Source organism: Capricornis sumatraensis, chromosome 1, assembly GCF_032405125.1.
Source record: "Capricornis sumatraensis isolate serow.1 chromosome 1, serow.2, whole genome shotgun sequence".
NCBI lineage: Eukaryota > Metazoa > Chordata > Mammalia > Artiodactyla > Bovidae > Capricornis > Capricornis sumatraensis.
Genome location: NC_091069.1, coordinates 1,596,078 through 1,623,116, shown reverse-complemented (window position 1 = coordinate 1,623,116; position 27,039 = coordinate 1,596,078). Strand labels below are relative to the sequence as shown.

The window sequence follows — 27,039 nt, the reverse complement described above, 5'->3', positions numbered from 1 at the left end:
GACGCGTGAGGCTGGGTGCGTTGCCCGAGAGGTGCGTCCTGCCACCCTGAGACGTCTCCCTTTAAAGCCAAGATGAGGGGGCGGGCCTTTCTAGCTTGACTTCCAGTGGTCTCTGCATCACCCACGCAGTGGCAGGCGTGCTGCGTGACTGACTGACACCCTTCTCTGATTGCAGGGCACCCCTGGGAAGCCGGGACCGCGAGGGCAGCGAGGCCCGACGGTAACCCTGGGCGGCCTCCAGACTGGGCGCGGGTGGTGGGGCGCCTGCCTGGTGGGAGTGGGGATGAAGGCATAGCGCGCGCAGGGTTGGGGCCCACCTGTCTTCTCTTCTGTTTGTCCAGGGCCCACGAGGTGAAAGAGGCCCGCGGGGCATCACCGGGAAGCCTGGCCCCAAGGTGCGTGTGTGGTGTCCTCTGTGGCCCCGGCCTGACCCCGAGTTCTTGGTGCTGTCCACCCCCACAGAGGGGGCCCCACGGCCTTCTCCACTGTAAAAATAAAAGAATGAAAGGAGATTTCTTGGGGGTATTTAAGAAGGAGCTGGTTGAGTTAGGTGAGGTCAAATCACAGAGGCCACCTGGGGCCACCGCAGTGTGGAGGTCAGGCCCATCCAGGCTTTGGACCAGTGTCCCCCAGCTCTGATGGGGAGGCCTCGTTTCTTTTCTTTGAGAGGGCTTTGGAAGAGACATCTTGCCAGGTCTCTAAAGAAAGTTCTTTCCGCCCCTGTGAGAGTCCAGGCCCACCTCTAAGGCCTCGTCTCCCACCCTGAGGCCTTGACACCAACTCCCCCAGTCAGCGTAGAAGCAGACGTCGGCCAGGAAGCAGGCCCGTCCTCTCCTGCCCTGTGCAGGGCGTGATTCCAGCGCACTTTGCTGCTAAGGAGATGGACCCGCGGCTGGTGGAGGTGGCGAGCCAGGCAGGGGCAGAGCGGGCTGGGGGCTGCCCGAGTCCCTCTGTGATGAGCTCTGGGCCCAGTCGCGCCCCCAGAGGCTGACTGCACGCTCAGCTGCTGCGGGCTCCTGGGTGGGCCCTGGGACGCAGCCTGCGTCCCGTCTTCTCGTGAGCTTTGGCCCCTGGGGGGAGCCTGGCCTTTGTCCCAGCACCGCAGCACGTTCTCCTGGGAGCGTCTCAGCCCCGGCGAGGCTGGCTCTGTGCCGGGTGTGTGTGCAGAGGCGAGGACCGCCCGAGGCTAGTGTGCTCTGCTCCGTGCAGAGGCGGGGTGACTCCAGAGGGCACAGGGGCGCTAGGCGATTCTGCACCTGTGATGACATCATGGGCCAGGGTCTTTTCATCAAAAATAGTTACGACAGGAATAGTAATACTAAGCTTTTCTTGCTCTTTCCCTGCCTGCCCAGGGCAACTCTGGAGGCGATGGCCCGGCTGGCCCTCCCGGTGAACGGGTAAGCACCTGGACGCGTCCAGGAACACCCCCAGGAGCATCGCAGGGGAGCTGCCTTCCCTCAGCGGCCCCCAGCATTGCTTCCTGGGTGGGCAGGGCAGCCAGCCTTCGACTCTGGCGAAGGAGGGTGGTTCCTAAAATCCAGAGTGGCTCTGGGGTGGCCTTCCCCGGGAGTAAAGTCTTTGTTGTTGGTTGGAGGTGATGACCCCATCTGCTTGGCCCTGGCCTTGGGGCTTGGGGTGGGGGGTGGCTGAGATGTCAGGCAATCGAGGCCTGGGCCCCATGCTGCCCCGAGGGGCCTTCTTGTGCGACGGGACTTCCTTTTCACGACAGCAGGGCTGCAAAGAGCTTCTCGAAAGTCGTGGGGGGCAAGGAGAGCTTCTCGAAAGTCGTGGGGGGCAGGGTGGCCGTGCCTGTGCTCAGAGGTCCGATGGTGGGGCTGCCGGGCCCACGTGCTGGGGAGATGCCTGTCCTCATACTGGCTCTTGTCTGTCCCCAGGGACCCAACGGACCACAAGGACCCACGGGGTTCCCTGGACCAAAGGGCCCCCCGGTGAGTACCGCATGTTCCCTGTGGGGCCGGCCCAGGGTGTCCCGGAGACACTGGTCCTTCCCCACGGCTCCGGCCTCCAGGCAGCAGGCTCAGGGGAGGGGGGCCAGCCCAGGAGCTCTGGCTGGGGGTGCAGTTTGGGGCACACGGACCCCTCTGACATCAGACCATCATGACTGTCCAGTCGGCCCTGGGTCAGGGTGGTAGCGCTCTCACGACAAATGGCCGCAAGCCCAGCCCCTTAAAACCACAGAAACGTGTTCTCTCCCGAACTCCCGGGGCCGGGGCCCGATTTCTGCCCGGGAGGCCTCTCCCAGCCCCCAGCCCCCCTGGGCTCGTGGACCCCCAGCCCCCCTCCGCCTGCATCTTCACCTGGCCTTCTCCTCTCTCCTCCTCTGTCTCATATTCTGTCTCTACCCTGGATGAGGGCCCAGCCTAACCCAGCCAGACCTCACCTTGACCTGATCCCGTCTGCAGAGACCCTGTTCCCAAATGAGGCCAGGGTCGCAGCTTCAGGCGGTTAGGACCTCAGCCTGTTTTTCCTGGTGGTGTTGGGGAGGGGCACAGCTCAGCTCGCAGCAGAGAACAGTGTGTTTCCTCTGAGAAGGAAAAGCCCCTCGTCGCGGGAGCTGCTGCCTATCGGGACGCGTGTGGGCGCGGGGGTTAGGAAGGAGCTCGACTTCTGCCCCACAGGGACCTGGGCCCAGTGCCTCCTGCGGCCGGGCCTCGGGGGCTGCTCGGCTTCTCCCCGTTGGAGGCAGCAGTGGCCCTCAGGCTGGATGTAAGGGTTCGAGGGGGCGGTGCCCAGACCCAGGCTCCCGGCAGTGCTTGTCGATGTGACTTTGCCGTTATCACCTTGGAAATGAAATGTTAGCTCTTGTCCTCTGGGGTGGCACAAAGTCCTGAAGGTGTGTGTGTCTTGGAACGAGATGAAGCTTCCCTCCTTTGCTTTCTGCAGGGGCCCCCAGGCAAGGACGGGCTCCCGGGACACCCTGGACAGCGAGGCGAGACGGTGAGTGTGGGCAGCGCCGGGGGATGCAGCCGCTGCCCCTGACCTTTGCTGCTGGTCGGCTTGGGCAGCGCTGAGGCTCAGCCTCAGGAAGCCCCCTGGGGGCCGGCCGGCTCCTGTGGCCGCGGGATGCGCCCCGTCTGGAGGGAGCTCCACGGCCTCCGAGCAGCCCCTTGGCCTCTGTGTGTGAGGGCAGGTGTCGGCTTCAAGCCGGCCTGGCCAGCCTGGCCCAGGGTCACACGTGCAACCATCGTGACGCCAGTGAGACCTGGAGGAGCGGCCCCGCCTCCCCCGGGAGGGTCGGAGCGCAGCCAAGCACACACCGCGTGCATCTGAGCTGGACACTCTTGGGAAGGCCCTCTGTCTCCAGCTTGTCCCGCTTTATGCCACCCCCAGCCCTGTCTGTCCGGGCCCTCTGGCCTCGGGGGGATGGCAGGGAGCCAGAAGGCTTCCCCCAAGCCCCCTTTCCAGGAAGGGGGACAGGCGGCCGTGCAGGTTGGAGTCTGGGCCCTTGGCTGTGCTCAGGGCCAGCGTCTCTGCTGTCACAGGCTCAGCTTGGCCTTGCCCTGACCTGTAGCTGTGCTCGTGACAATCTTCGACAGCTGGACTCAATGGGCGCCCACGTTTCTTAGTTCTAGAAAAAGCACTGGGGTCACTTCCTGGTCCCGGGAGCCACGGGGGATTCGACCGAGCTTCATGCGTGTCCCCCCCAGGCCTGTCCCTGGGAAGGGGATGGGCACACCTGTGACCTTGGGGCTCCCCGCTCTGGACAGCTGGGGTTCGCAGCACCTGGTGACCTCCTGGCCGCCGTAGTGGTGGAGGCTGGCCCACGGGAAGGCCCCCTTGTGTCTGAGTCCAGCATCCGTGTGGTCAGAGATCTCTGACGGACTCTCCCAGGAGGAGCCATCCCCTCGAGAAGTGTGATCCTTAACAGCACACTTACCATGTTCTTGGTGCCACTTAAAAACACCCCTTTTTGGCCCGTGGTGATGAAGAGTCCCCTGCATCTGCCGTCCTGGTGCTCAGTGGCTGATAAAGAGTTTACGTCACTCTTTTGTTTATGGAGAAAAATTAAAACGCCCTCAGCTTTGCAGGTTTTTCTCTAATGCTTTCCTGAGCAGACCAGACGGAAGGTTTCTCATCTCCTGGTGTAAGCTTTCACCTCTGCCTCGTTCTGGGAAGAGGCTGGCCGAGTGATTAGGCCGCTTGTTTTGCTGGCAAAGTAGGGCAGGTTCTTCCTGCCTCCCCACCATGCCTGGCTGCCCCCAGAGACTCAGGGGCACCCCCATCTGGGCCCGCCTGGGGTGGCGCGTCCTCTGGGGTCAGTCCAGACGCCCTGCAGAGAGGTCCTCCTCAGGGTGATGACCTGTGCTTTCGTTAGAGAGCTGGAGACACAAGAGGTTGTGGCGCCTCCTAAACGCAAGCCCGGAGCCCGCTCGTCACAAGGGGCTGGAGACGGACCCTGGCCTCAGCCGGCGTGGGCGTCCCCCCAGCGGACCACGCGGCAGGCCCTCCTTACCTGCGCGTGGGCACTGCTGCCCAGCCCCCCGAGCAGGGGCGATGCCTTCGATCTGTCCAGCATGCCTTGTTCTGACCCTGTAAAGGCTGCTGGCCTTATGGGGGCTTCACAGCTGGCTCGGTGGTAAAGAATCCACCTGCCGAGGTGGGAGGCACGAGAGATGCACGTTCGATCTCTGGGTGAGGAAGATCCCCCAGAGTAGGAAATGGCTACCCACTCCAGTACTCTTTCTGGAAAATTCCATGGACAGAGGAGACTGGTGGGCTACAGTCCATGGGGTCACCAAGAGTTGGACACGACTGGGCACACAAAGGTCGCCTGCAGGGAATGCTGCCTCGGCTATGGCCGTGTCAGTCCGATGCGTGCAGCTCGGCTGGGCCTGAAGAGGGAGCCCTCCCAGACTCTGCCGTGAAGCTGCCTCTGCTCTGGGTCTGCATGGTCCAGCGGCTGAGCATCAGGTGTCCCTCAGCTGCACGCTCACTGGTTGTCGTGCGCTGGGTCAGAGGTCCTTGCCCGTCAGCCCCATGGGCAGCTGGCCCCGCGGCTCTCGCTGCAGCCTTAAACGAGCCGCTTCCCTCTCCGGACGCTGTAGAGTTTCCACTGAAAGCCTCCCGGGCGCAGCATCTGCGCGTCTCCCCCGGCGTCACGTGGCGCCTGCAGATGGCATCTTGTCCGCACGTGCCAAGCTCCGTGGATGTGCCGGAAATGAAACCCGCGGGGCTCTGCCGTCAGCTTCGCCTCTGGGGGAGAGCGTGTGCAGAGCAGACAGGCGGCCGGGTCTGTGCCAGCGAGCGGAGCAGAAACAAGCGATTCCTGTTGAGTTGAGCTAAGAATACCTCCCAGCTGCCACACTGTAGAAATGGCAGGTCCCCGCAGCGTCCGGATTTCAATCAGTGCCGTATAAAACCGCCTTCCAGCCCCGGGGGCCTTGGCGACACCAGCAGGACAGTCCCCGCAAAGTCACTAATGAGCTGCAGCCCAGAGGTGGCTCCTGAGTCCAGTTTCCAGTGGCTGGGACACCGCGTCTGCTCAGAAAGCGGACGCTTAGTGATGTGAGGAAGATGAACGGTTATCGAGCATATTTCTCAGTGCAGGGCGGGGTGATGGAAGCAGCTAGTGAAACAAACCTGCCTGGTTTCCTGACCTTCCTAAATTCATGCAAAGTGGAACAAGAGAAATGGCCCTTTTAAATGAGGTCCCGGACATCCACTGTTTGGGGGTGGGGTGAGGGCTGGGGGTGACCCTCTGTCCGCCGCTTCAGCCGTCTCAGCAGGCTGACTCTCTCTTCGCAGGGTTTCCAAGGCAAGACCGGCCCTCCAGGCCCTCCGGGTGTGGTCGGCCCTCAGGTGAGACGCAGCCCCCGCTGGCATCCCTGGGCATCCCGGGTCCCCGCCCACTCGGGAGACACGGTCACGCTCAGGGCAGAAGATCCCTGCATCCTCCGGTGCGGGTGCAGCCAGGGGGCGTCATAAGGCCTAGAACGCGGGTTCAGGGGCGCAGGTGCAGAGATGGGGAGTGATCGCGTGACGCGGTCGCCTGACGTGGCGGTAAATAAGATACTGACCCAGGAAACGAGGGTGCGCCCCGACCCTTCCCGGCACGGGGCTTCCCCCCGAGGGCCAGGAAACGCAGGCCCCGCGGGCTTCATCGGAGACGACACGCAGGACCACAGTGGGGCCCAGGCAGTGGCTGGTGAACAGCACCCCCAGTGTGCTTTGCTCTTTCTGGGTTTTTACCAGAAGGAGACCTTCAAAGGAAGGTGACGGTTTGGTGGGCTCACAGTGGCCCTTCGCCTCTGTGACGAGGCTGTCCTTAGACTGAGGCAGAGAAGGTTACTTTCTTGCATGTCCCTGGAACATGTTTGCTGGCTGACATGCTTTTTCCCCGCAGGGTCCCACTGGGGAAACTGGTCCCATGGGCGAGCGTGGCCACCCTGGGCCCCCGGGCCCCCCCGGTGAACAGGGGCTCCCGGGCCTGGCCGGGAAAGAAGGGACGAAGGTGAGTGGCTGGGACCTCTGTCCCGGCGGACTTCCCCAGGGATGGTTTCGGCCCTTGGTCTCTGTCCTTCTGTTGCTTTTCTCTGATGAATGGGTGACTCTCAAGCAGCTGCTCTTCATGCCGGTGCACCCGCTCAGACCAGGGGCTCAGCTCCTCTCCGCTCACTTTGAGGGAGGGCCTGAGCTGACCAGCTGCCCGGACAGAGAGGATGGGGGGCTGCGGACCACCTCTTCCCCGGGGGCACCCGGAGTGGCCGCCCACCCATTCCCAGAAACGGACATAACTCTGACGCTTCATGTGTCTAAACTGAAGTTAGTGGAAAGTGACCCTTTAAAAAACTCTCCACGTTAAGGCATGAAAGTTGTCGTTCCGTCGCTGTCGTGTCCGACGACTCACAGCTCCAGGGGCTGCAGCCCGCCAGGCTTCCCTGTCCTCCACTACCTCTCAAAATCTTCGCAGACTCATGTCCATTGAGTTGGTGATGCTACCTAACCATCTCATCCTCTGCCACCCCCTTCTCCCTGTGCCTTCAATCTTGACCAGCATCAGGGTCTTTTCCAATGAGTCGGTTCTTTGCATCAGGCCAAAGAATTGGAGTTTTAGCTTCAGCATCATCCTCCCAATGAATATTCAGGGTTGATTTCCTTTAGGATTGACTCGTTTGATCTCCTTGCGGTCCGAGAGACTCTCAAGAGTCCTCTCCAGCACCACAATTCGGAAGCATCAGTGAAAGAGAAAATAATAAAAAAACCCATCCGCAGACTGGGCTCCCCAAGCTGCTGGTCGTAACTTCCTGTTTTTGCATAAAAACGAACAGCCCTCTTCTTTCAGCTTTTCAGTGAGGGACTCAGGAGAGATAAGTTCTCCAGCCCTTTGCGTGACCACATACAGGAAAGTAAACTTGAAGAGTAATCCAAGGGTGAAAAGGTCACACACACGCATGTGTACGTATGCAGGCATACATGATGGAGTAGGTACATACGCACGTGTGTGTGTGTGTGTGTGTGTAACATAGAGACAGCCATTTAGCCATAAAGAGAGCTGCCTGAGTTTGGAAAGGACGCCCCTACTCTCCCATGTGGGACCCCAGAGAAAGTCCTAGAAGACGTCCTTAGTGAATTCCAGGGAAGGTACATGGTCAGACAGAGAAAACGTGGTTCAGGCTCGAGACGAATATCTTGAGCGGCGAGTCCATTTCAGGCAAAGCTTCCAGTGCTTTGGCCACGGAGTTCTTCACCTGAACCAGTTTTACGAGGATCCCCAGGTTCACGGGAAGGACAGGCGCGAGGGCCCTCAGCCCCTGCTTGGGCCGCCGTGGCCCTGAAGGATGTGGCAGGGAGCAGGACTCCACGAATCATGGTTGGAGTCCCAGACAGAGTCGGTTCCCACGCCACACGCGGGGCCAGCAGGCCACACAGGCTCCCAGGCGTGAGCTCCAGCACCCAGACCCATCAACCAGTGAAGCAAGTCAAGACCCAGAGGTCCCTTTTAAAGCTGTGAAGCCTGGGAAGCCCAGGCTTCACAGGGCCAGCAGGCCACACAGGCTCCCAGGCGTGAGCTCCAGCACCCAGACCCATCAACCAGTGAAGCAAGTCAAGACCCAGAGGTCCCTTTTAAAGCTGTGAAGCCTGGGAAGCCCAGGCTTCACAGGGCCAGCAGGCCACACAGGCTCCCAGGCGTGAGCTCCAGCACCCAGACCCATCAACCAGTGAAGCAAGTCAAGACCCAGAGGTCCCTTTTAAAGCTGTGAAGCCTGGGAAGCCCAGGCTTCACAGGGCCAGCAGGCCACACAGGCTCCCAGGCGTGAGCTCCAGCACCCAGACCCATCAACCAGTGAAGCAAGTCAAGACCCAGAGGTCCCTTTTAAAGCTGTGAAGCCTGGGAAGCCCCCTCCAGCCCAGTCCCCAGTGGATCTAGAAGACCAGGCCCCACCCACTCCCCGTCCCCCTGGGCCACGGGTGTCGCCCGAAGCTGACCTGTGGCCCTGATTCCAGGGAGACCCAGGCCCCGCCGGCCTTCCTGGGAAAGACGGTCCCCCCGGGCTGCGAGGCTTCCCTGGAGACCGAGGACTTCCTGGTCCAGTGGTGAGTGAGGGGTCTGCAGGGGGATGGGTTGGACGACCCCCATGGGGAGGCTTCTCCCCGCGGCCCCCTCTCACACCTTGTTGTTTTGCAGGGGGCGCTTGGACTGAAAGGCAGTGAAGGCCCCCCCGGCCCGCCAGGCCCCGCGGTGAGTGTACTGGCCCACCGCAAAGCCTCTCCCACCCTCTCCCTCCAGGCCTGCTCTGCAGGAGGGCAGGTGTCCCGAGGGCTGGGGAGCACGCACACCGGCTCTGGCGGTCCCCCGGGGGTCCTGGGAAGGCTGTGGAGGAAGAGGTGGGCTCGGGATGAGTGTGGCCAGCGTGCCTGAGCTGCCAGCCAGTGAGGAAGGCCCGGGGAGGGGCCGTGCTGTGTGAGGGAACTTGGAGGGCTGGGAGTGGACGAGGCCTGAGTGGGCCCCTCGAGCCTGTGGAGGTGCTCAGCGTGGGTCCAGGCCTGGCACAGCCCACACGGGCACACGCAGCTCCAGGGCCTCGAGCCGGGCCGTCCACACGCCCAAGGCCGCTCAGGGCAGAAGTGACCCAGCACAGGCAGGAGGCCCGGCCCCCAGAGCTGTGCTGTCTGTTTTTTTAAGTGGGTCCCTCCCAACCGTGAGATTCAGCTACACGAGCCCTAGAGATTCAGACCTTCGAGACCCCGGGCTATGGTCTGGGGGACTCAGGGGCCACGTGAGGCTGTGCCCAGAGACCCCGCTCTTGTCTGACTCTTTACGGGAAAGTGACATCTGCTTCACTTCCCCCGTAAAACAGGGCCCACCCGACAGCCCCCACTCATCTGCTCAGGTGGGGGCTTCAGGAGCAGCCCTGGCCCCTGGCTGGGGTTCAGGGGGACCGTGAAACAACACCCCCTTCCCCCTGAGTTAGGGGCCATTTGAGAGAGATGACGATGGGGAAGTCAGGTGGAAGTGAGGTGAAAAGTCTTCTTCCTTCTGATAAAGGCTGGGAACAGGATGCCTCCCGGGGAACCGGGGTCCTCAGTGCTGACCCCTAGAATTAGTCCAGGTGCCCACCTGTCAGTCCTGGCCCGGGGCCAGAGCCTCCCCCATAGAGCGGACAGCGTGGAGGAGCCGGGCGGCCAATGAGCACCCCGGGTGCAGGCAGAGCCCACAGGGCCCAGTAGGTGCCAGGGTCCCAGAAGAGGTCACTCTGGGCCAGGACTTAGGGAAGAGGTGTCCTCAGACGCTCTGCGGGGACTTGGAATCATGGGAGGGGCTCAGAAACAGCCTCAAGCTCTAGACCCGATAGTCTGTGCTCACTCGGGCCCTGGGGAGTGAGGGGGTGCATGGTATGGTGGGGTGGGGCTTCAGGAAGTCGTACCCACGCAGTTGGAGAGCCTTTGAAATAAACCACTTTCTTGCCTCGCCCAGGGATCTCCAGGGGAGAGAGGTCCTGCTGGTGCCGCCGGGCCCATTGGAATTCCAGGGAGGCCTGGGCCCCAGGGGCCCCCTGGGCCGGCTGGGGAGAAAGGCGCCCCTGTAAGTACTGCCCCGGAGGAGCTGGGTCCCTGCTGTGTGCTGCGCTCCCTGGGCGTCTCCCTGGGGTCTGTGGGAGGGGGGTGGGTGGTGAAGTTTGCGATGTGTGCCTGGCTGTCACGGTTGAGGTCCAAGGGCGGCCAGATGCTTCCCCAGAGTGGTCTGAGCTGGAGGGGTGCTCAGGGGATATCCGGGCCAGGCTCGCTGGTCAGGCCTGTGCGCCTGTGACCTGGGACATGCAGGCCAGGCCCGGGGGTGGGGGCGTGTGGAGACTGTCCAAACGTGGCCTTAGGCCCGGTCCAGGCTCTGGGGGCCCCAAGAGGATAGGGCCCCCACCCCGGCCTGGGGGAGTGTGGCGGAAAGGTGGATATTTGGGATGGCGCTTGCTGTGTTGGTCTGGGGGCAGGTGTGGAAAAGGAAAGGGACAGGCCGCCTGGTGGGAAGATAAGCAGCCTCTTCCCGGACGCCCAGCAGCCGCCGCTCCACACCTGACGTGCCCTGGCGTGGCTGCCCCCGCCGGAGGCTTTGTGAGAGCTCAGGTGGGGGCTGGTGTGGAGTCTCACCTTCCATGAAGGGGGTTAGAGACCCTTCGTATCTGGTCAGACGTGCCCTGGGAAGCTGACTGCCAGCCTCTCTCCCCCAGTGTCTCCCCACACGCCCCTTCCTGCCCAGATGAACCGTCACCCCAGTCACATTTGATGCGTGCGTCATGATTGTTTAAATGCCCACCTGCCCTCACACTCATTCACCATGGAGACAGAGTCCAGCTCAGAGGTCCTCTCTGAATGGCGAATGCCACAGAAGTCTGAGTTCCAGGGGGACGGGCTGCCTGGATGATGTCCCATCGAGTCAAGACATTGAGGATTGATTTCTGTTAGAGAGGGTGGTTTCCTCATGGGTTTCCCACGGCTCAGGGGTAGAAAGAGGGCCCTGGCTGCCTTCCCAGCGAGAAGTCCACACGGGAACCACGCTGGGCACGTGGCGCATGGCCGACCTGTCCAGCGGGCCATCGGCAGTTCTGAGGTGTCCAGTCCATCCCCCAAGGCCTGCAGGACCCAGATCCCCCTGGGCTCTGCCTGAGCCCCCCTCCTCTGCATGCTCAGTGCGGGTGGGGTCCACACAGCACACGAGCCGGGTAGACATGGCCTGGGCTCGCTGTTTCAAGAGTCGGGGCTTGAGCAGAAACCTCCCAGGGTGGCACCGTCCGCGAAAAGCTCGTCACGGTCCCAGCACAGTCGTGAGGAGAAAAGGCCAAGAAACGTCAGGTGTCGTGTCGGCAGGAAGATTCCACCCGGGCCACGGGCTGCCTGGGCATGTTCTGGCTTAACTGAGGAAGAGCCTTTCCAGGGGCTCTCAGTCGAGGAGCAGGGCGTGAATGTGTGGCAGGACAGGGAAGGGGGTGCAGGAGGAGGGCGGGCACGGCGAGGCCCGCCAGCGACTGTGAGGCCACTCACTTTCCCGTCCGCGTCCCCTCCTGCTTCCATTCCTGGCTCTGTCGGGAGACGGGGATCCTGGTTTGGGTGAGAAGGTACCGGCTGCTCACGGGGTAGCACATGGCTGGCAAAATAGAGCAAGAACTCAGTAAGGATCGTTTGGGATAACCAAGGGGCGATTAGGAAAGTGAACCAAAACTGTGAGGAAAGGAAGATGGGTGTGTGTGTGCGCGCATGTGCGTGTGCATGTGTGTGCCCGTGTGTGCATGTGTGTATGTGGTTGCACGTGCGTGCACACACATGTGTGGGTGCACGTGTGTGCGTGCGTGTGCATGTGTGCGTGTGTACATGTATGCGTGTGTGCATGTGTGTGCATGTTTACGTGTGTGTGCACTTGCATGTGCTATGTGCGTGCGTGCGAATGTGTGCATACACGTGCGTGTGTGTGTGTGCGCGCGCAAACGTATGTCTGTGTGCATGTGTGTGCAGGTGTTTGTGATCCTGCTCGGGGGGCATGGGGGGTGGTATTAGTCGAAAATCGGGAGAGTGAGCAAGTTGGCCAGAGGCGGAGCTCAGACGTCCTGGCCGCTGACGTGGGCCATCGTGCACATAGGCCTGGGCATTGGGTTGCCCTGGTTTGGATCCGGCTCCACTGGACGAGTGAGCCTCCGTTCCCCATCTGGGAGAGAGTAGCCCTTCCCAGGATGGGCGAGGGTCAACCACGGAGGGGCACGGGGCACGGTGGCACAGGACTGGCCTCGGGACGCCCCGGCGCATCTGGCAGACCCGTTAGGACGTGGGGGATGGGCCCTCCCCGGGAACCGCCCGCTTCCCGCCTGTGGGCCTCTGGCCGGAGGACGAGCTGCTGGCGGGATGCTCCCGCGATGGAGCTGCCTTTGGACAGTGGTCCCCTCTCCTCTCTAGGGCGAGAAGGGTCCACAAGGCCCTGCTGGCCGAGATGGTCTCCAGGGCCCCGTGGGGCTCCCCGGTCCCGCTGGCCCTGTGGGCCCCCCTGGAGAAGACGGAGACAAGGTAAGAATTTGGAGAAGCCCCCGCCCTGTCTTGGAGCCCTGCTTGGCCCAGCCTGGCCCACGCCTGCAGGTCGGGACTGGACGGGGGTCCTTTCAAACCGAGGGATGCAGGCACTGTAGGGGCTCTGGTGACAGGGACCCCGTGCTGTGCAGCCGGTGTTCTTGGCATTAGTGGATGATTTTGGAATAGCTCCCAGATAGCGGTAACGAATGAGATCTCTGACACATTTGAGGGGACTCAGACAGTGCCTCCTTCTTGTGTAGTTTTGATGTCATCAAAGACACCTGCTGCAGCAGCCAGAGCAAGGACAAGTACTCTAAATCACTCCAGATTCCAAACCTGTGGAGCTGAGTTTAATGAGGTTTTACTCAGTTTCTATTTTTAAATGTCTCCACTTGAACCATCAAGGCCCCCTTTCGTTAGGAATATGCTTTATAATCTGATGCTGTCACTGTAGCTTTGTGTCTTCTGTTTAATGAAATCAGAGGAATTCAGCTCTCTGGTTTAGCTTCCCATTTGTGAGAACCCTCCGGTGACATTTCCGACTTTATCACCTCTGCAGTGTTGATTCCCGGCCTCTTGGGGTGGGAGACGGCCCGGCACAGCAGAAACACTGAGGGCTTTTAATAGTTCCGGAGGCATAGTAATTGAGTTGTCTTTATTACACTGTCCTGTCATCTGATTTGACGAAGTAAATATTTCCATTATGATTTTTTGCCACACTTTCAAATCTACTACAATCCTGCAAAGCATAAAATCAAGGTCTTATCTCTTCCAGCTTTCTTATTAAAGAGGAAATCAAATTAATATATGGAAATGTTTCATCTTAGGAAAGTTAGAGGTCCCCCTGGAGAGGACATGGTTCTCACTCTCTAAGAAAAATTAATCGCGGGGAGCAGGGAACGTGCAAGCGGCCACTGGGCCGTCTGACGGGTCTTTCCCGTTTTCCCGCAGGGAGAGATTGGAGAGCCAGGACAGAAGGGGAGCAAGGGAGACAAAGGCGAGCAGGTGAGGGGCCCCGGCGCAGCCACGGCTCAGGGCCACGCGCTCGGCTCGGTGCAGCCATGCTTACAAGGTGACCGGCCTTCCCTGGCGGCTCAGTGGTAAAGCATCGCCTGCAGTGCAGGACGTGCAGCAGGAGCCACAGGTTTGATCCCTGGGTCGGGAAGACCCCCTGGAGGAGGGGACAGGCACCCACTCCCGTCGTCTTGCCTGGAGAATCCCATGGACGGAGGAGCCTGGTGGGCAACAGTCCGTGTGGTCACAGAGTCAGGCACGACTGAGCGACTCAGCACCAACAAGGAGATGCCAGCACTCACACCCATGACTGATGCGAGCCGGGTGATGGGCTTTCCGCCCCCTCCCCCGGTGAAACCGTGTGTGTGCCCGGGCACACGTGTGTGTGCCCGGGCACACACGTGTGGGCATGCACAGGTGTGTGTTAGACGTGTGAGTGACGCACGTCTGTGAGTGAATCCCTTATTACCCGATGAGCAGAAAGCCCTCGCAGGTTTTGTGAAATTAAGCAAACGGAGCATGTTTATCCTTGAAGATTTGGGTCCCACGGACGTAGTCACTGCCCCTCAGCACTGAGGGCTGCGGGACATTCCAGCAGCAGCAGCATCCTGACCAAATGCCTCTTAATTTTCCTTGAAACAAAATTCTGCTGAGAAATACTAGTGCGTTCTTGCACGAGCGCTGTCGTGGGGCTGCAGCTGCTCCCGGGGCCGCGGAAGGAGGCCTGCAGCGCGGGCTTCTTCGCCGGCGTGTGTGTCCCGGGTGGGCAGGGCCCTGTGTGCCCCCAGCGCCGGCCCGGGGCAGGGCAGGCTCCCCGCACACTGCGGCCTCTCCCCCACGCTCCCGGGGCTGACAGTGGAACGTGCTTGGGGGTGCCCTGGGGGCGGCAGTGAGCACCAGGTGTGGCCTTCGGAGTCAGGCCCTCGCTCAGCCGTGCGGGAGCCCCCTGACCTCAGGTCTGAACGGGGTCTCCACGGCCCGTATCATGGGTGTGTGATGGGGCTGAGGTGGTGCACAGGGCCCTCTGGCCACCCCCGACCGCACACGCTCAGGGCTGGACCCCGGGCCTCTCGCCTTCCAGAGCTGCAGCCTGGCCCGGGTGGGCCCCGTGTGGGCGGGGCCCGGGTGAGCTGGGCCGCCAGCCCCCACGCCAAGTGGCCTCAGCAGCCACTCAGGAGCCACCACCTCTGTCTCTTCCCCACAGGGTCCACCAGGGCCTACAGGACCTCAAGGCCCCATCGGACAGCCAGGCCCCTCCGTGAGTATCCACAGTTAACGGCCCTCGGAGACGCCGACCCCTTGGGCTACTGTGGTCCACTTCTGGTCCTCAGCACGCTCCTCCATCTCCCTGCAGGGAGCCGATGGCGAGCCGGGACCTCGGGGCCAGCAGGGCCTCTTTGGGCAGAAAGGCGACGAAGGTCCGAGAGGCTTCCCCGGGCCCCCAGGCCCTGTGGGGCTGCAGGTAACAGCGGAGCTGGGACGTAGCTGGGTCGATTCCCCACATCTGTGCTGTGCCCCCCGGCCCTCACAGCCCTGCCCCCACCGTCCCTCCCTCCCTCCCTCCATCTGTGCTGTGCCCCCCGGCCCTCACAGCCCTGCCCTCCCCTCCTGTCCCTCCCTCCTTGACGTATATACCCCATCCACGCCGTGTGTAAGACAGGCAACTAGCAAGAGCCTAGTGCATAACTCAGAACCCTGCTCGAAGCTCTGTATGACCTAAAGGGGAAGGAAGTCAAAACAAGAGGGGCTGTGTGTCCACAGAGCCGACTCGCTTTGTGTACAGTCGACTCCAACGTGCCGTTGCAAAGCAACTACAGTCTAATAAAATTTTTTTAAAAAGGGGCTACTAAGGAGAGCCGCAGGGCCTCCTCCACACACCTGAAGCGCTTTGGATTCACAGAAATCCAGACATTCCCAGCTTCGCTCCTCGTACCCCGTGACATTTGTTTTCCTGCTCATTGTAGAAGATGTTGGAAACTACTGATCAGTTCAGTCGCTCAGTCGTGTCCGACTCTTTGCAACCCCATGAATCGCAGCACACCAGGCCTCCCTGTCCATTACCAAGTCCCGAAGTTCACTCAGACTCACATCTATTGAGTCAGATGCCATCCAGCCATCTCATCCTCTGTCGTCCCCTTCTCCTCCTGCCCCCAATCCCTCCCAGCATCAGAGTATTTTCCAATGAGTCAACTCTTCGCATGAGGTGGCCAAAGTACTGGAGTTTCAGCTTTAGCATCATTCCCTCCAAAGAAATCCCAGGGTTGATCTCCCTCAGAATGGACTGGTTGGATCTCCCTGTAGTCCAAGGGACTCTCAAGAGTCTTCTCCAACACCACAGTTCAAAAGCATCCATTCTTCGGCACTCAGCTTTCTTCACAGTCCAACTCTCACATCCATACATGACCACAGGAAAAACCATAGCCTTGACTAGATGGAGCTTAGTCAGCAAAGTAATGTCTCTGCTTTTGAATATGCTATCTAGGTTGGTCATAACTTTCCTTCCAAGGAGTAAGCCTCTTTTAATTTCACAGCTGCAGTCACCATCTGCAGTGATTTTGGAGCCCCCCAAAAAATAGTCTGACACTGTTTCCACTGTTTCCCCATCTATTTCCCATGAAGTGATGGGACTGGATGCCATGATCTTTGTTTTCTGAATGTTGAGCTTTAAGCCAACTTTTTCACTCTCCGCTTTCACTCTCATCAAGAGGCTTTTTAGTTCCTCTTCACCTTCTGCCATAAGGGTGGTGTCATCTGCATATCTGAGGTTATTGAGATTTCTCCCGGCAATCTTGATTCCAGCGTGTGTTTCTTCCAGCCCACGTTTCTCATGATGTACTCTGCATAGAAGTTAAATAAGCAGGGTGATAATATACAGCCTTGACGTACTCCTTTTCCTATTTGGAACCAGTCTGTTGTTCCATGTCCAGTTCTAACTGTTGCTTCCTGACCTGCATACAGATTTCTCAAGAGGTAGGTCAGGTGGTCTGGTATTCCCATCTCTTTCAGAATTTTCCACAGTTTATTGTGATCCACACAGTCAAAGGCTTTGGCATAGTCAATAAAGCAGAAATAGATGTGTTTCTGGAACTCTCTTGCTTTTTCCATGATCCAGTGGATGTTGGCAATTTGATCTCTGGTTCCTCTGCCTTTTCTAAAAGCAGCTTGAACATCAGGAAGTTCACGGTTCACGTATTGCTGAAGCTTGGCTTGGAGAATTTTGAGCATTGCTTTACTAGCGTGTGAGATGAGTGCAATTGTGTGGTAGTTTGAGCATTCTTTGGCATTACCTTTCTTTGGGATTGGAATGAAAACTGACCTTTTCCAGTCCTGTGGCCACTGCTGAGTTTTCCAAATTTGCTGGCATATTGAGTGCAGCACTTTCACAGCATCATCTTTTAGGATTTGAAACAGCTCCACTGGAATTCCATCACCTCCACTAGCTTTGTCTGTAGTGATGCTTTCTAAGGCCCACTTGACTTCACACTCCAGGATGTCTGACTCTAGATGAGTGATCACACCATCATGATTATCCGGGTCGTGAAGATAGATATGAAACTACTGATAGATTATCAGAAAACAGAACCAGACTGGCTTCTGAGTGCATGGGCAAACACACCTTCGAAACGCCCGTGCACAACACACACACACAGACACACACAAGCACGGGCATCCTTCTATCTGGTTTTCACAATATCTGAGTCATATTGTATGCATAGAGCGTTCCGACCAGGCTTTCGGTTTCCGGTTACAGTACAAGTCACGTCAGATGCCATTAAATATTCTTTGAACGTGTCACCTCTTATTTATTTTCAAAAACATGACTCTTAGTCACTGCCTTGTGTCCCAGCATATGGTGGTGACATAATTGATTCCGGCAGCTCCCTGCTGGTGGCTCATTAGGCTTTATTGTCTTATGGGACACTCGCAATAAGCACCGTGTCCATAAATCCTTGCCCACTTCTCCAACTCTCTCCTCGGGCTAGTTCTGAGACGGGATCTCAGAGCCGTCCTCATGCGTAGCTGAGATGCGCATCCCCGAGGCTTTTGGGGCGCTCAGCTGGGAGGCAGCGGAGGTTGCGGGGGGCGCTGGAGCCGTGCCCACCGGCTGAGTGTCTGACGACCTCCTGTTCTCAGGGTCTGCCGGGACCTCCTGGAGAGAAGGGCGAGACGGGTGACGTGGGTCAGATGGTGAGTGGGGCCGCTCGTGGGGTGCGGGCTGTGGCAGAGCTGGCGTTTGGGGGGAGGCCTGCCTTTGCTCTGGGCTCAACGGCTCCCCTTCTCCAGGGCCCGCCAGGTCCCCCCGGCCCCCGAGGACCCTCCGGAGCTCCAGGTGCAGACGGGCCACAAGGACCCCCCGGTGGAATAGGCAACCCTGGAGCCGTGGGAGAGAAGGTGACGCATGGCCTGTGACTGTGCTGGCGTGTGAGCGTGCATGCGTGTGAACGTGTGTGTAGAGACACGCAGATGCACTACTGGACACGCATCTCGAAACCTGGAAGAGCGGGCGGTGGGCCTGGGAGCCCCGCCCCCCACCCAGGGCAGCCTGGGCCGGACTTCACACAATGCGACCCCCAGCAAAGGCCGCCGCCCCCGCTCCGAGGTCGGCTCCGACAGCCGTGGTCGTCTGTCCTTGATGTGTGAAGCTGCTCCTGTCTCAGCTCCCGTTTCCCTCAAGTCCTGCCATCTCACGGCCCCGGGTCCTCGTCGTCTGATCTGGTTCATGCCGGGGCCTGGGCCCTGGAGGTGTCTGAACACATTGGGTGTATGTGCGTACATACACATGTACATAACTTACACGCATGCGTGTGGCAGGCCCTGGAGATGACGCCTGAGCACACTGGGGGTATGTGCGTGCACACGTGTACATGCTTTACACGTGGATGTGTGCATGTGGCGGGCCCTGGAGATGACGCCTGAGCCCATTGGGTGTATGTACGTGCACACGCGTGTGTATATGCCTTACACGTGGGGGTGTGGTGGGCAAGACGGCGCCAGAGTCTGACTCCACCTAGGCCCAGGAGTTCGCACTATCTCAGAGCACTGATCCCAGCTTCTCGGGATAAAAGGAAGGAGGTGGATGCATTCCCTGCACACCTTCCAGAACTTTCTGCTGAAGTCTGGCCATCCAGTTGAAACCAGTGTCCCATCGCTGCTCCCTTTTTATAATAGGAGGGTCGCAGGGGAGCACGCCTGCTGAGCCCACCCGTGACGGCGGGCAGTCTGCTGGGGGGGCCGCGTCCTCCCCCCAGCCACCACGGCGTGCCCCCCCGACCCACGACACCCCCTACCAGCTCTGCTCCTTAGCCGGCAGACCCAGGGCACCGGGCTTTTCTCCGTCCGCCTCCGCCCGCTGTCCCCCCACACCCGGCCCCTCCCGGTCGTCCTCCGGAACGCCTGGGAGCATCCCTTTCTGGGGGGAGCCGTCCCTGACAGCCCACGCCCCTCCACGCGTGTCACACGCTGGCGCGCGCCTCACTGTCACCACAGTGTCCCTGGACTCCTCACCTGTGTCCCCTCCAGTCCTGGGAGCCCCCAGGAGGACAGCGACCACTGTCTCAGCCCCGTCCCTGTGCCCCACCCCAGCCCGCGTCGGGGACGACCTGATAGGCGCCTGGCGTGGACCTCTGCTCCCATCACTGCTGTGACCACGTCGCGTTTCCTCCTTAGGGTGAGCCTGGCGAAGCGGGAGAGCCTGGCCTTCCCGGCGAAGGGGGCCCCCCGGTGAGTGAGTGGGCTCTGGGGAGGGGTGGGGCATGGCGTGGACGGCTGCCGGGTGGGAGGGTCCCGCTCTACCTCAGTTTTCCCATCTGTGAAATGGGAGTCGTGTCTCCCTCTGTGCCTCCACCACGAGACTGCTGGAAAAAAGAGGGAGCGTGGTGGAGAGTGAGGGTCTGTGTTTGTGAGAGAGTGCCTGTGTGTGTGTGAGTGTGCATGTGTGTGAGTGTGCATGTGTACATGTGTGTGTGTGCATGTGTGAGAGTGCCTGTGAGTGTGCACATGTGTGTAAGTGTGTGTGAGAGCATGCATGTGTGCATGTGTGAGCATGCATGTGTGCGTGTGTGAGCATGCATGTGTACATGTGTGTGAGTGCCTGTGTGTGAGTGTGCATGTCTGTGTGTGAGTGCATGTCTGTGTGTGAGCATGCATGTGTACATGTGTGTGAGTGTGCCTGTGTGTGAGCATGCATGTGTACATGTGTGTGTGAGTGCCTTGTGTGAGCGTGCATGTGTGTGCATGTGTGAGCATGCATGTGTACATGTGAGTGCCTCTGTGTGTGCATGTGTGTGTGCATGTGTGTGAATGTGCATGTGTGTGAGTGCCTGTGTGTGTGTGAGTGTGCATGTGTGTGTGTGAGTGCCTGTGTGTGTCAGCGTGCGTGTGTGTGCATGTGTGAGCATGCATGTGTACATGTGTGAGTGCCTCTCTGTGTGTGCATGTGTGTGTGAACATGCATATGTGTGTGTGCCTGTGTGTGTGTGAGTGCCTGTGTGTGTGAGCGTGCGTGTGTGCATGTGTGTGAGCATGCATGTGTACGTGTGTGAGTGCCTCTGTGTGTGTGTGCATGTGTGTGTGCATGTGTGTGTGAACGTGCATGTGTGTGAGTGCCTGTGTGTGTGTGTGAGTGTGCATGTGTGTGTGTGAGTGCCTGTGTGTGATAGTGCCTGTGTGTGTGAGTGTGTGTGTGTGCACACTGATGTTAGTGATGAATGCCCGGGACAGTCGGGCGTGAGCCGCCCCTCCGTCCATGGTGCTCCGGCTCTGTCATGGGCTTCCACAAGCACGGGGCCCGCTGTTGTCACCTGTGAGCCCAGACCTGGGACGTTCTTTCGCAGGTCAGATGCATGGTCTCTCCAGGCCAATGGGGGCTGCTCTCTGGCCCAGGGAGCGGCTGGTGGGTGGAAGTGTGCTGGGCTCCCTCCACCTGAGGGCCCCGGTGCAGGGGGCGGCCTGGGTCCCTGTAGCCCCCGGGGTCCACGCCACCTGCTGTCTCATCAGGAGGCAGCCCTGCCCTAGTCACCTAGAAGCCGAGACTTAGCCTCAGAGGCCCCGGGACACCAGTGGGGTCCTGAAACCCCTCGCGGTGCCCGCGGGGCCGGACTCATGGGGACTTGCTGGGGGTGGGGGCTCTGGAGGCAGGTGACCCCCCAGGGGCCTGTGGCCTGGCCTTGGTCAGGGTGCTTCTGCTCCACATGGTGCCAGAGCGGGGCGGGCTGCAGGCTGGCTCTGGGAACACGCTCTCCACCTCTCCCCACAGGGACCCAAAGGCGAAAGGGGGGAGAAGGGCGAGTCAGGCCCCTCCGGTGCCGCCGGACCCCCGGGGCCCAAGGGCCCTCCCGGAGATGACGGTCCCAAAGGCAGCCCCGTGAGTACCAGGGGATGCTGGGCTCTCAGCAGCATCCTCTCACTCCCGGGCCTGGAGGGCGCAGAAACTGCCTGACCCCGCGGGTCTGGGGTGACCCCCGGGTCCTGAACTGGAACAGTGGAGAAGGGAGAAGAGACGGGCTGGGATGGGGCACAGCTCTGAGGCCACGTGCGTGGACTGGGCAGCTTCCTGGACAGAACGGGCTCTGTGCACGCGCCGCGCCCCGCCCCGCCCCGCCCCGCCCCGCCCCGCCCCGCCATGCCCGCCCCGCCCCGCCCCGCCATGCCCGCCCCGCCCCGCCATGCCCGCCCCGCCCTCCACCCCGCCCCGCCCTCCACCCCGCTCCGCCCTCCATCCCGCTCCACCCCGCCCCACCCCGCCCCGCCCCTCCACCCCGCCCCGCCCCTCCACCCTGCCCCGCCCCACCCCACCCTCCACCCCGCCCCGCCCCGCTCCGCTCCACCGCGGTCTGCCTCGCTTTGCGTCAGGAGGGTCTGCAGAGCATGGAGTCCTAGAGTTCAGGGTCCAGGATCAGGGTCAGCCACGGCCCCAGGAGCAGACAGGTGGGCAGGAGGCTGCCCTCCGAGGCCTCCAGAAGGCGAGCAGCAGCCCTGCCTGGCCCGCCGTACAGGGAATGATGCTCTGGTGGGGAGCCCCCTGCTCTGGGGGGCCCCGAGGTGGCAGGCTGGCGGGAGGCGTGGGCCAGCCGTGTGGACGCACCCCAGGGAGTCCGGCGCGCTCTGGGAGGGTGGCTGACGCTTCTCTTGCTCCGTTTCAGGGCCCCGTCGGTTTTCCCGGAGATCCCGGTCCCCCCGGAGAACCTGGCCCCGCGGTAGGTGCCCGAGGGTGCAGAGCTGGGGGTCCCCACGGCCCGTGATCTGCCTCCAGGCTCGTCTTTTCCCTTCCAGTTTCTTCTATTCTGCCTCTGCTCGGGGCATGGTGCTCAACCCTGTTCTGACAAGCACGCGAGGAAAGGCGTTTCCCCTCCGAGCACCCTGGGTGGTCACCCCTGGGTGGAGCTGGGTTTTGGGGTCAGGACTGGGGACCATTGGGTCCTGGTGCCTCAACTTGGGTGTGCCCAGGGCACAGAAGGAACCTGCTTTTGGTCCCACAGGGTCAAGACGGTCCTCCTGGTGACAAAGGAGACGACGGTGAACCCGGGCAAACGGTGAGTCCACCCGGGACCTCTGGGGCCCCGACGCAGCTTCTCAGGGAGGTGTCAGGCCTTGCAACTTGCTATGTTCATTTCACCCAGTTGCCTTAGAGTAGTGACCCAGGACCCTTGCGAGCTGGGGGCCCTCCTCCCAGAAGGGGAAATGCAGCCCCAGGCCCGACGGTGGCTCTACACGCAAAGCCGGTGTCCACGACACCCCCCCAGGAGCCCACCCAGCATCATCAGGATCCCCGTTTCTGCCGGGTGGGGTTGGACGTGCTCCTCAAAAGGCTCTCCCCACGTGAGCCTCTGGAGCTGAGCTCACACTGGATGTGCCTCTCATCTCGTCGGGTTTCCAAAACGTTGTTTGGAGCCGGCTTAGGGACACCGGCTTAGGGCCCCGAAGAGATGTCTGCCCTTCTACCACTTCCTGGCCGGTGACCCAGGGTCCACCTCTGCAGAAGGGGTGCCAGCCAGCTTGCTGGGAACCTTCCCCAGACGCAGCAGAGCTGCAGGCGGGGTGGGCCCCCACACTGCTGCAGCCCGAGGGCAGGGCAGGGCAGTCCGGGACCAGCCCCACTCAGGGCTGATTCTGCAGAAGACGAGATGGGCAATTTCGGGGCTGGCCGAGGATGGACTGAAAGCTCCGTGTGTTCTTAGCCTTGGATCCACCCAGCCCCGCCAGGTCTTAGCTAACATCCTCGACTCTTAAACGCTCTTCTTTCTCCCACCCCAGGGATCACCAGGCCCTACGGGTGAGCCAGGCCCATCTGGGCCTCCAGGAAAAAGGGTACGTAACGCTGCCAGGTGCCCCTGCATGAAGCCTGCCCCTCCCCCACGCTGCACGGACCCTGGGGCCCTGGGTAGCCCCAGGGAGGGGGAACGGGCTTCTCTTTGAAGCTCGCTTCCTGCTCGGTGAGCTGCCACGGCATCCGATCTCAGAGCCGCCGAGTCGATGCGGCGCTCCTTTTAGGATGAGCCGACTGCGCAGACCTTCAGTCACGGCTGTCATGGGAGAGTAAACACACCCACGAAGCTGAAAAAGCCCTCTTCCCCGCGGTCAGACCTTTGGAAAAGTCAGAGCAAGCAAATTGAATCACCCAGCAAACGGAACCATCCGTTGCTGGGGCGCAGTGACCGCGGCTGCTCTGAGTGTGTGGGAGGGCAGGCCGCCGGGGTGCCCACCCCTCAGCCCAGCCCGCTGGCCCTTTCTGGGACCAGAGGCCCCGGGCCTTGTTCTGAAGGCCTGGGAGCAGCCCCACGCCCCGCCAGGCCTGTGTCCCACCGTGCTCAGCTGCCCTCTCGGCTCCTGGGAGCCCACTCGTCACACCTTGCCCTCTTGCTCCCTCCAGGGTCCGCCCGGCCCCGCAGGCCCCGAAGGCAGGCAGGGGGAGAAAGGAGCCAAGGTGGGTGCTTTCCAGCCTGGCCGTGGCTGTGGCCGTGCGTAGGCCTCCCAGGCCGTGCCGAGGGCGTGGTGGCCGCTTGAGGTCGGGGGTTGGAGAGGACTGGACGCTGAACACACGGAGGGGCTGGCGGGGTTCCGCGGGGCCGGCTCCACGCAGACCTGGGCGGGAGAGCCCGTCTTCTGCAGGGGGAGGCGGGCTGTGCCTCTGGCCGGGGGCCCCTGGCCGCGCACTGCTGTTCGTGTGCCCCACCAGCCTGGGGGAGGGGAGGCCGTGACGCGTGCCTCAGGGCCTGGCATCGACCTGGCCGCTCCTGGTTGCCTCTCCTGAAAAGCAGAGATGGTGACGGCGCCCACCACGGGGCAGAGCAGAGGGTGGGGCACGCTGCGGTGAGGTTAGGGTGCAGCCCGGCACCCGAGCCCTCGTGGGCGCTCTCCCCAGGAGCTCTGGGTGGGGCCTGGGTGCCTCCTTCTGGAATGGAGGGGCCCTGGTGTTGACTGAGACAGTGGAGCTCGTCCAGCCCACATCTGCTCAGGACACGTGGCTATGTCCACCGTGAGCTCCGAGCTGGCCGTAACCGCCGTGGTGGCCGTGGTGACTGGGTGGCTGGAGCCCGGTTGACTGAGGTCTTCAGTGGGTGGAGGGTGGGGCTGGGTGGCCTCTATAGGCAGGAAAGTTGGGGGCAGCCTCTGGGTGTCGGGGCACACGGGGTTCTCGCCAAGGCTCCTCGGGGTTTCTGGACAGTGGTTTGGGGCGAGGGTGACCGCAGCCTCAAGCGTCAGGACCCCACTCTGTCCTCCTTGCAGGGAGAAGCCGGCTTGGAAGGCCCTCCTGGGAAGACTGGCCCCATCGGCCCCCAGGGGGCCCCCGGGAAGCCAGGGCCCGACGGCCTTCGAGGGATCCCCGGCCCAGTGGTGAGTGACCCAAGGGTGGGGGGCCAGGGGGTGGGGCGGCGGCTGCTGAGGGCAGGGCTCACGGGCATGGTCGACTGTGTTTCAGGGTGAACAAGGTCTCCCCGGAGCCCCGGGCCCCGATGGCCCCCCAGGACCCATGGTGAGTCAGGACGTGCCCCAGGGGCCCCCGGCAGAGGTGGCAGAGGGCGGGGTTGGGGACGAGAACTCTGAGCCCCCCGCCTCCCCCGCAGGGCCCCCCAGGACTCCCCGGCCTCAAAGGAGACTCTGGACCCAAAGGAGAAAAGGTGAGTGGCCTGCAGGCGCCTGTGCGGTTGAAGTGCGGGCTCTTTGAGAGCCTGTGCCTCGGACCCGACGGGGTCTGGCTTGTCCCTGCCTGTGTCACCTGCTCAGGGTGGGGACACGAGGGACAGCTCCGTGTGGCTTGGAGACCCGGCCGCCGCCCGCTGTCGGGGCCGGCCCGGGGCATGCTTCCATTGCAGGAGCTTCGGGCAGGCCCACATGGCCGCACGCAAGGTGTTGCCACCGCAAATACCCCCTCATTCCCACAGGGTCACCCAGGCTTGATCGGCCTCATCGGACCTCCGGGCGAACAGGGAGAAAAGGGTGAACGCGGAGTCCCCGGACCCCAGGGCTCCTCGGGCCCTAAGGGAGAACAGGTACATGGAACAGGCTGTGTCCAAAGGCTAGAGGCTCGTTCGCCAGAAGGACGTCCCGGGCCACAGGGTCAGGGCGGGAGCAGCCGCAGGGCCGGGCTTGCCCAGGTGCACGGGGCCCAGGGGTGGAACTGGAGCCCAGCCCAGGCCCTGAGCAGCCCTCACAGTCCTGCTGGCCTCCGCAGTGAAGGTCACCACCCCCACCACACTCGGAAAGGCCCTCTGTCCCAGGTGAGCGTCCAGAGGTCATCAACGACTCTCAGCTGCATCCTGGCTCCCCCTTGACCCCATATATGTGCGCCTGACCTCGGACTTCCCTGGGAAGCAGCCCCCAGGAAACCACAGCCAGGAAAACAGCCTGCGAGGCTGGCCTGCCCTGCACCTGGGAGGTTCTGGCAGTGGATTCTTCGGCCGGGGAATGGGAGGGTGTGCGTGAGGGGGTTGAGGCCTGGCAGGCCCGCCTTTCCCGTCCCACAGCAAAGCCATGGGGCCTCATTGCAGCCTGTAAACCCCCGCTGCCCAAGCCGGGTGTGATGGCTCACACGTGCCCCTGAGCTGTGCCCACCTTGGCTGGCACCTGACCTGGGAGAGGGCAGGGTGCCTGAGGCAGAGCTGGAGGGAGGAGCCCCGGGGGAGGAGACATCCCCCGCCTCACCCCCCGCCATGTCTCCCTGTGGCACCTAGACCAGGAGAGAGGGTCAGTCAGAGGATGCAAGCTCCACTGTGGGGAAGCCCCTGGGAGGCTGGATGGACAGGCGGAAGAGACAGGGCCCCAGGGTGCTCCCTGCCCCCTGCCCGGGACTCGTGCTCGGGGTGGACCCCCAGCCGGAGCAGAAAGCAGCAAGAGGGGACCAGGCGGGGCTGCTGCACACGAGACGTTAGAGGGGGGTCACACTCAGGCTCCCCGGGGGTCCTTCCAGGCTGGCTGGGCCGCGGCCCCTGGGGTGCCAGGCCTCCCGGCAGGCGTTCAGGCCTCACCAGGCCCCGCAGGGAGTGAGGGCTCTGCTCACACGTGTCCGAGTCGGGGGAGGAGGCTGCAGGACAGGCTCCCCCTGATCTGGGCAATGACGACCGCGTTTCTGCTCCTTTCAGGGTATCACTGGTCCTTCCGGCCCGATCGGCCCCCCAGGTCCCCCCGGCCTGCCGGTGCGTATCTGGAGGGGCGCGTGGTTCCCTGGGTTGTTCTGGGGGAGCGGGGTGGGAGTGGCCACGGGGAAGCTGTGGGGCCCCAGGGTGGGGTCTGGGCCCCTCCACCCCCGGGTTTCTCTGCTCATTATCTCTGATCTGAGCTCTGAGTGATGGAAACCAGGAAGTGGGTCGCTGGGCCCTGATTTCAGGTGCGGGAGATGAAGGCGAGCCTCTCTCTCCAGGCTTTTTAGGCATGTGAACAGTCCTCTGTAGACATTTTGGGGACAGTGAGGATAGCGGCCGGTCCCTCCTGGCCCTCGCCATCTGCACGAGCAGGGCCAGCCTGGCCCAGACGTGAGGACCCGGGGTCCCGGCTTCCAGGGACCAGCCTGGGGCCTCCCCTTGCAGCTGGGAGACCCAGGACACGTCCCCGAGCCTTGAATTGCTTCTCACCCAAACCAATCAGCCTCTGAGCCCCACCTGAGCCTGGGTCCACGTGGCCGAAGGTGGCCCTAGCTTCTCTGCCACTGGCCCTGTGGCGGGCTGTCGGGAGGGGCTGGGGGCTCCACGTCAGGGCCTCCGGGGCCTCCACGCCCCTGTTGCTTCTCATGCCGGCTGCTTGAGCTGCGATTTCCCTGCTGGGGCGGTGGGGGGCTGGGCTGAGGCCCACAGGACCCCCAGCCTCCGTGTGGGTGAGCGCCCCCCCACCTGCCTCCCTGTGAAGCAGGTGCAAGCTCAGACTCCTGGGAGGGGCCGTGGGCGGAAGAGGAGGGCCTAAGGGAGGCAGGGCTGTGGGGGTGCGGGTCACAGCGGGGGCCTGGGGGGAAGGGGCCGCCCCCCACTGACGCCCTGCCCGTCTCCACAGGGCCCCCCTGGTCCAAAAGGTGCTAAGGGCTCCTCG

At 61.9% G+C, this 27,039-nt stretch overlaps 1 protein-coding gene across 2 annotated transcripts in view; it reads left to right on the top strand.

Moving 5' to 3' along the window:
- Nucleotides 1-27,039, top strand: part of COL5A1 (collagen type V alpha 1 chain) — a 144,272-nt gene that overhangs the window by 100,838 nt on the left and 16,395 nt on the right. For both annotated transcript variants that reach the window (XM_068981840.1, XM_068981831.1), the window contains exons 33-60: nt 176-220; nt 342-395; nt 1,353-1,397; nt 1,896-1,949; nt 2,905-2,958; nt 5,767-5,820; nt 6,365-6,472; nt 8,467-8,556; nt 8,648-8,701; nt 9,938-10,045; nt 12,400-12,507; nt 13,462-13,515; nt 14,729-14,782; nt 14,879-14,986; nt 17,659-17,712; nt 17,809-17,916; nt 19,192-19,245; nt 20,780-20,887; nt 21,666-21,719; nt 22,002-22,055; nt 22,777-22,830; nt 23,393-23,446; nt 24,250-24,357; nt 24,443-24,496; nt 24,588-24,641; nt 24,906-25,013; nt 26,103-26,156; nt 27,004-27,039. In XM_068981840.1, the coding sequence (XP_068837941.1) occupies nt 176-220; nt 342-395; nt 1,353-1,397; nt 1,896-1,949; nt 2,905-2,958; nt 5,767-5,820; nt 6,365-6,472; nt 8,467-8,556; nt 8,648-8,701; nt 9,938-10,045; nt 12,400-12,507; nt 13,462-13,515; nt 14,729-14,782; nt 14,879-14,986; nt 17,659-17,712; nt 17,809-17,916; nt 19,192-19,245; nt 20,780-20,887; nt 21,666-21,719; nt 22,002-22,055; nt 22,777-22,830; nt 23,393-23,446; nt 24,250-24,357; nt 24,443-24,496; nt 24,588-24,641; nt 24,906-25,013; nt 26,103-26,156; nt 27,004-27,039 (1,944 nt within the window). The remainder of the gene's footprint in view (nt 1-175; nt 221-341; nt 396-1,352; nt 1,398-1,895; nt 1,950-2,904; nt 2,959-5,766; nt 5,821-6,364; nt 6,473-8,466; nt 8,557-8,647; nt 8,702-9,937; nt 10,046-12,399; nt 12,508-13,461; nt 13,516-14,728; nt 14,783-14,878; nt 14,987-17,658; nt 17,713-17,808; nt 17,917-19,191; nt 19,246-20,779; nt 20,888-21,665; nt 21,720-22,001; nt 22,056-22,776; nt 22,831-23,392; nt 23,447-24,249; nt 24,358-24,442; nt 24,497-24,587; nt 24,642-24,905; nt 25,014-26,102; nt 26,157-27,003) is intronic.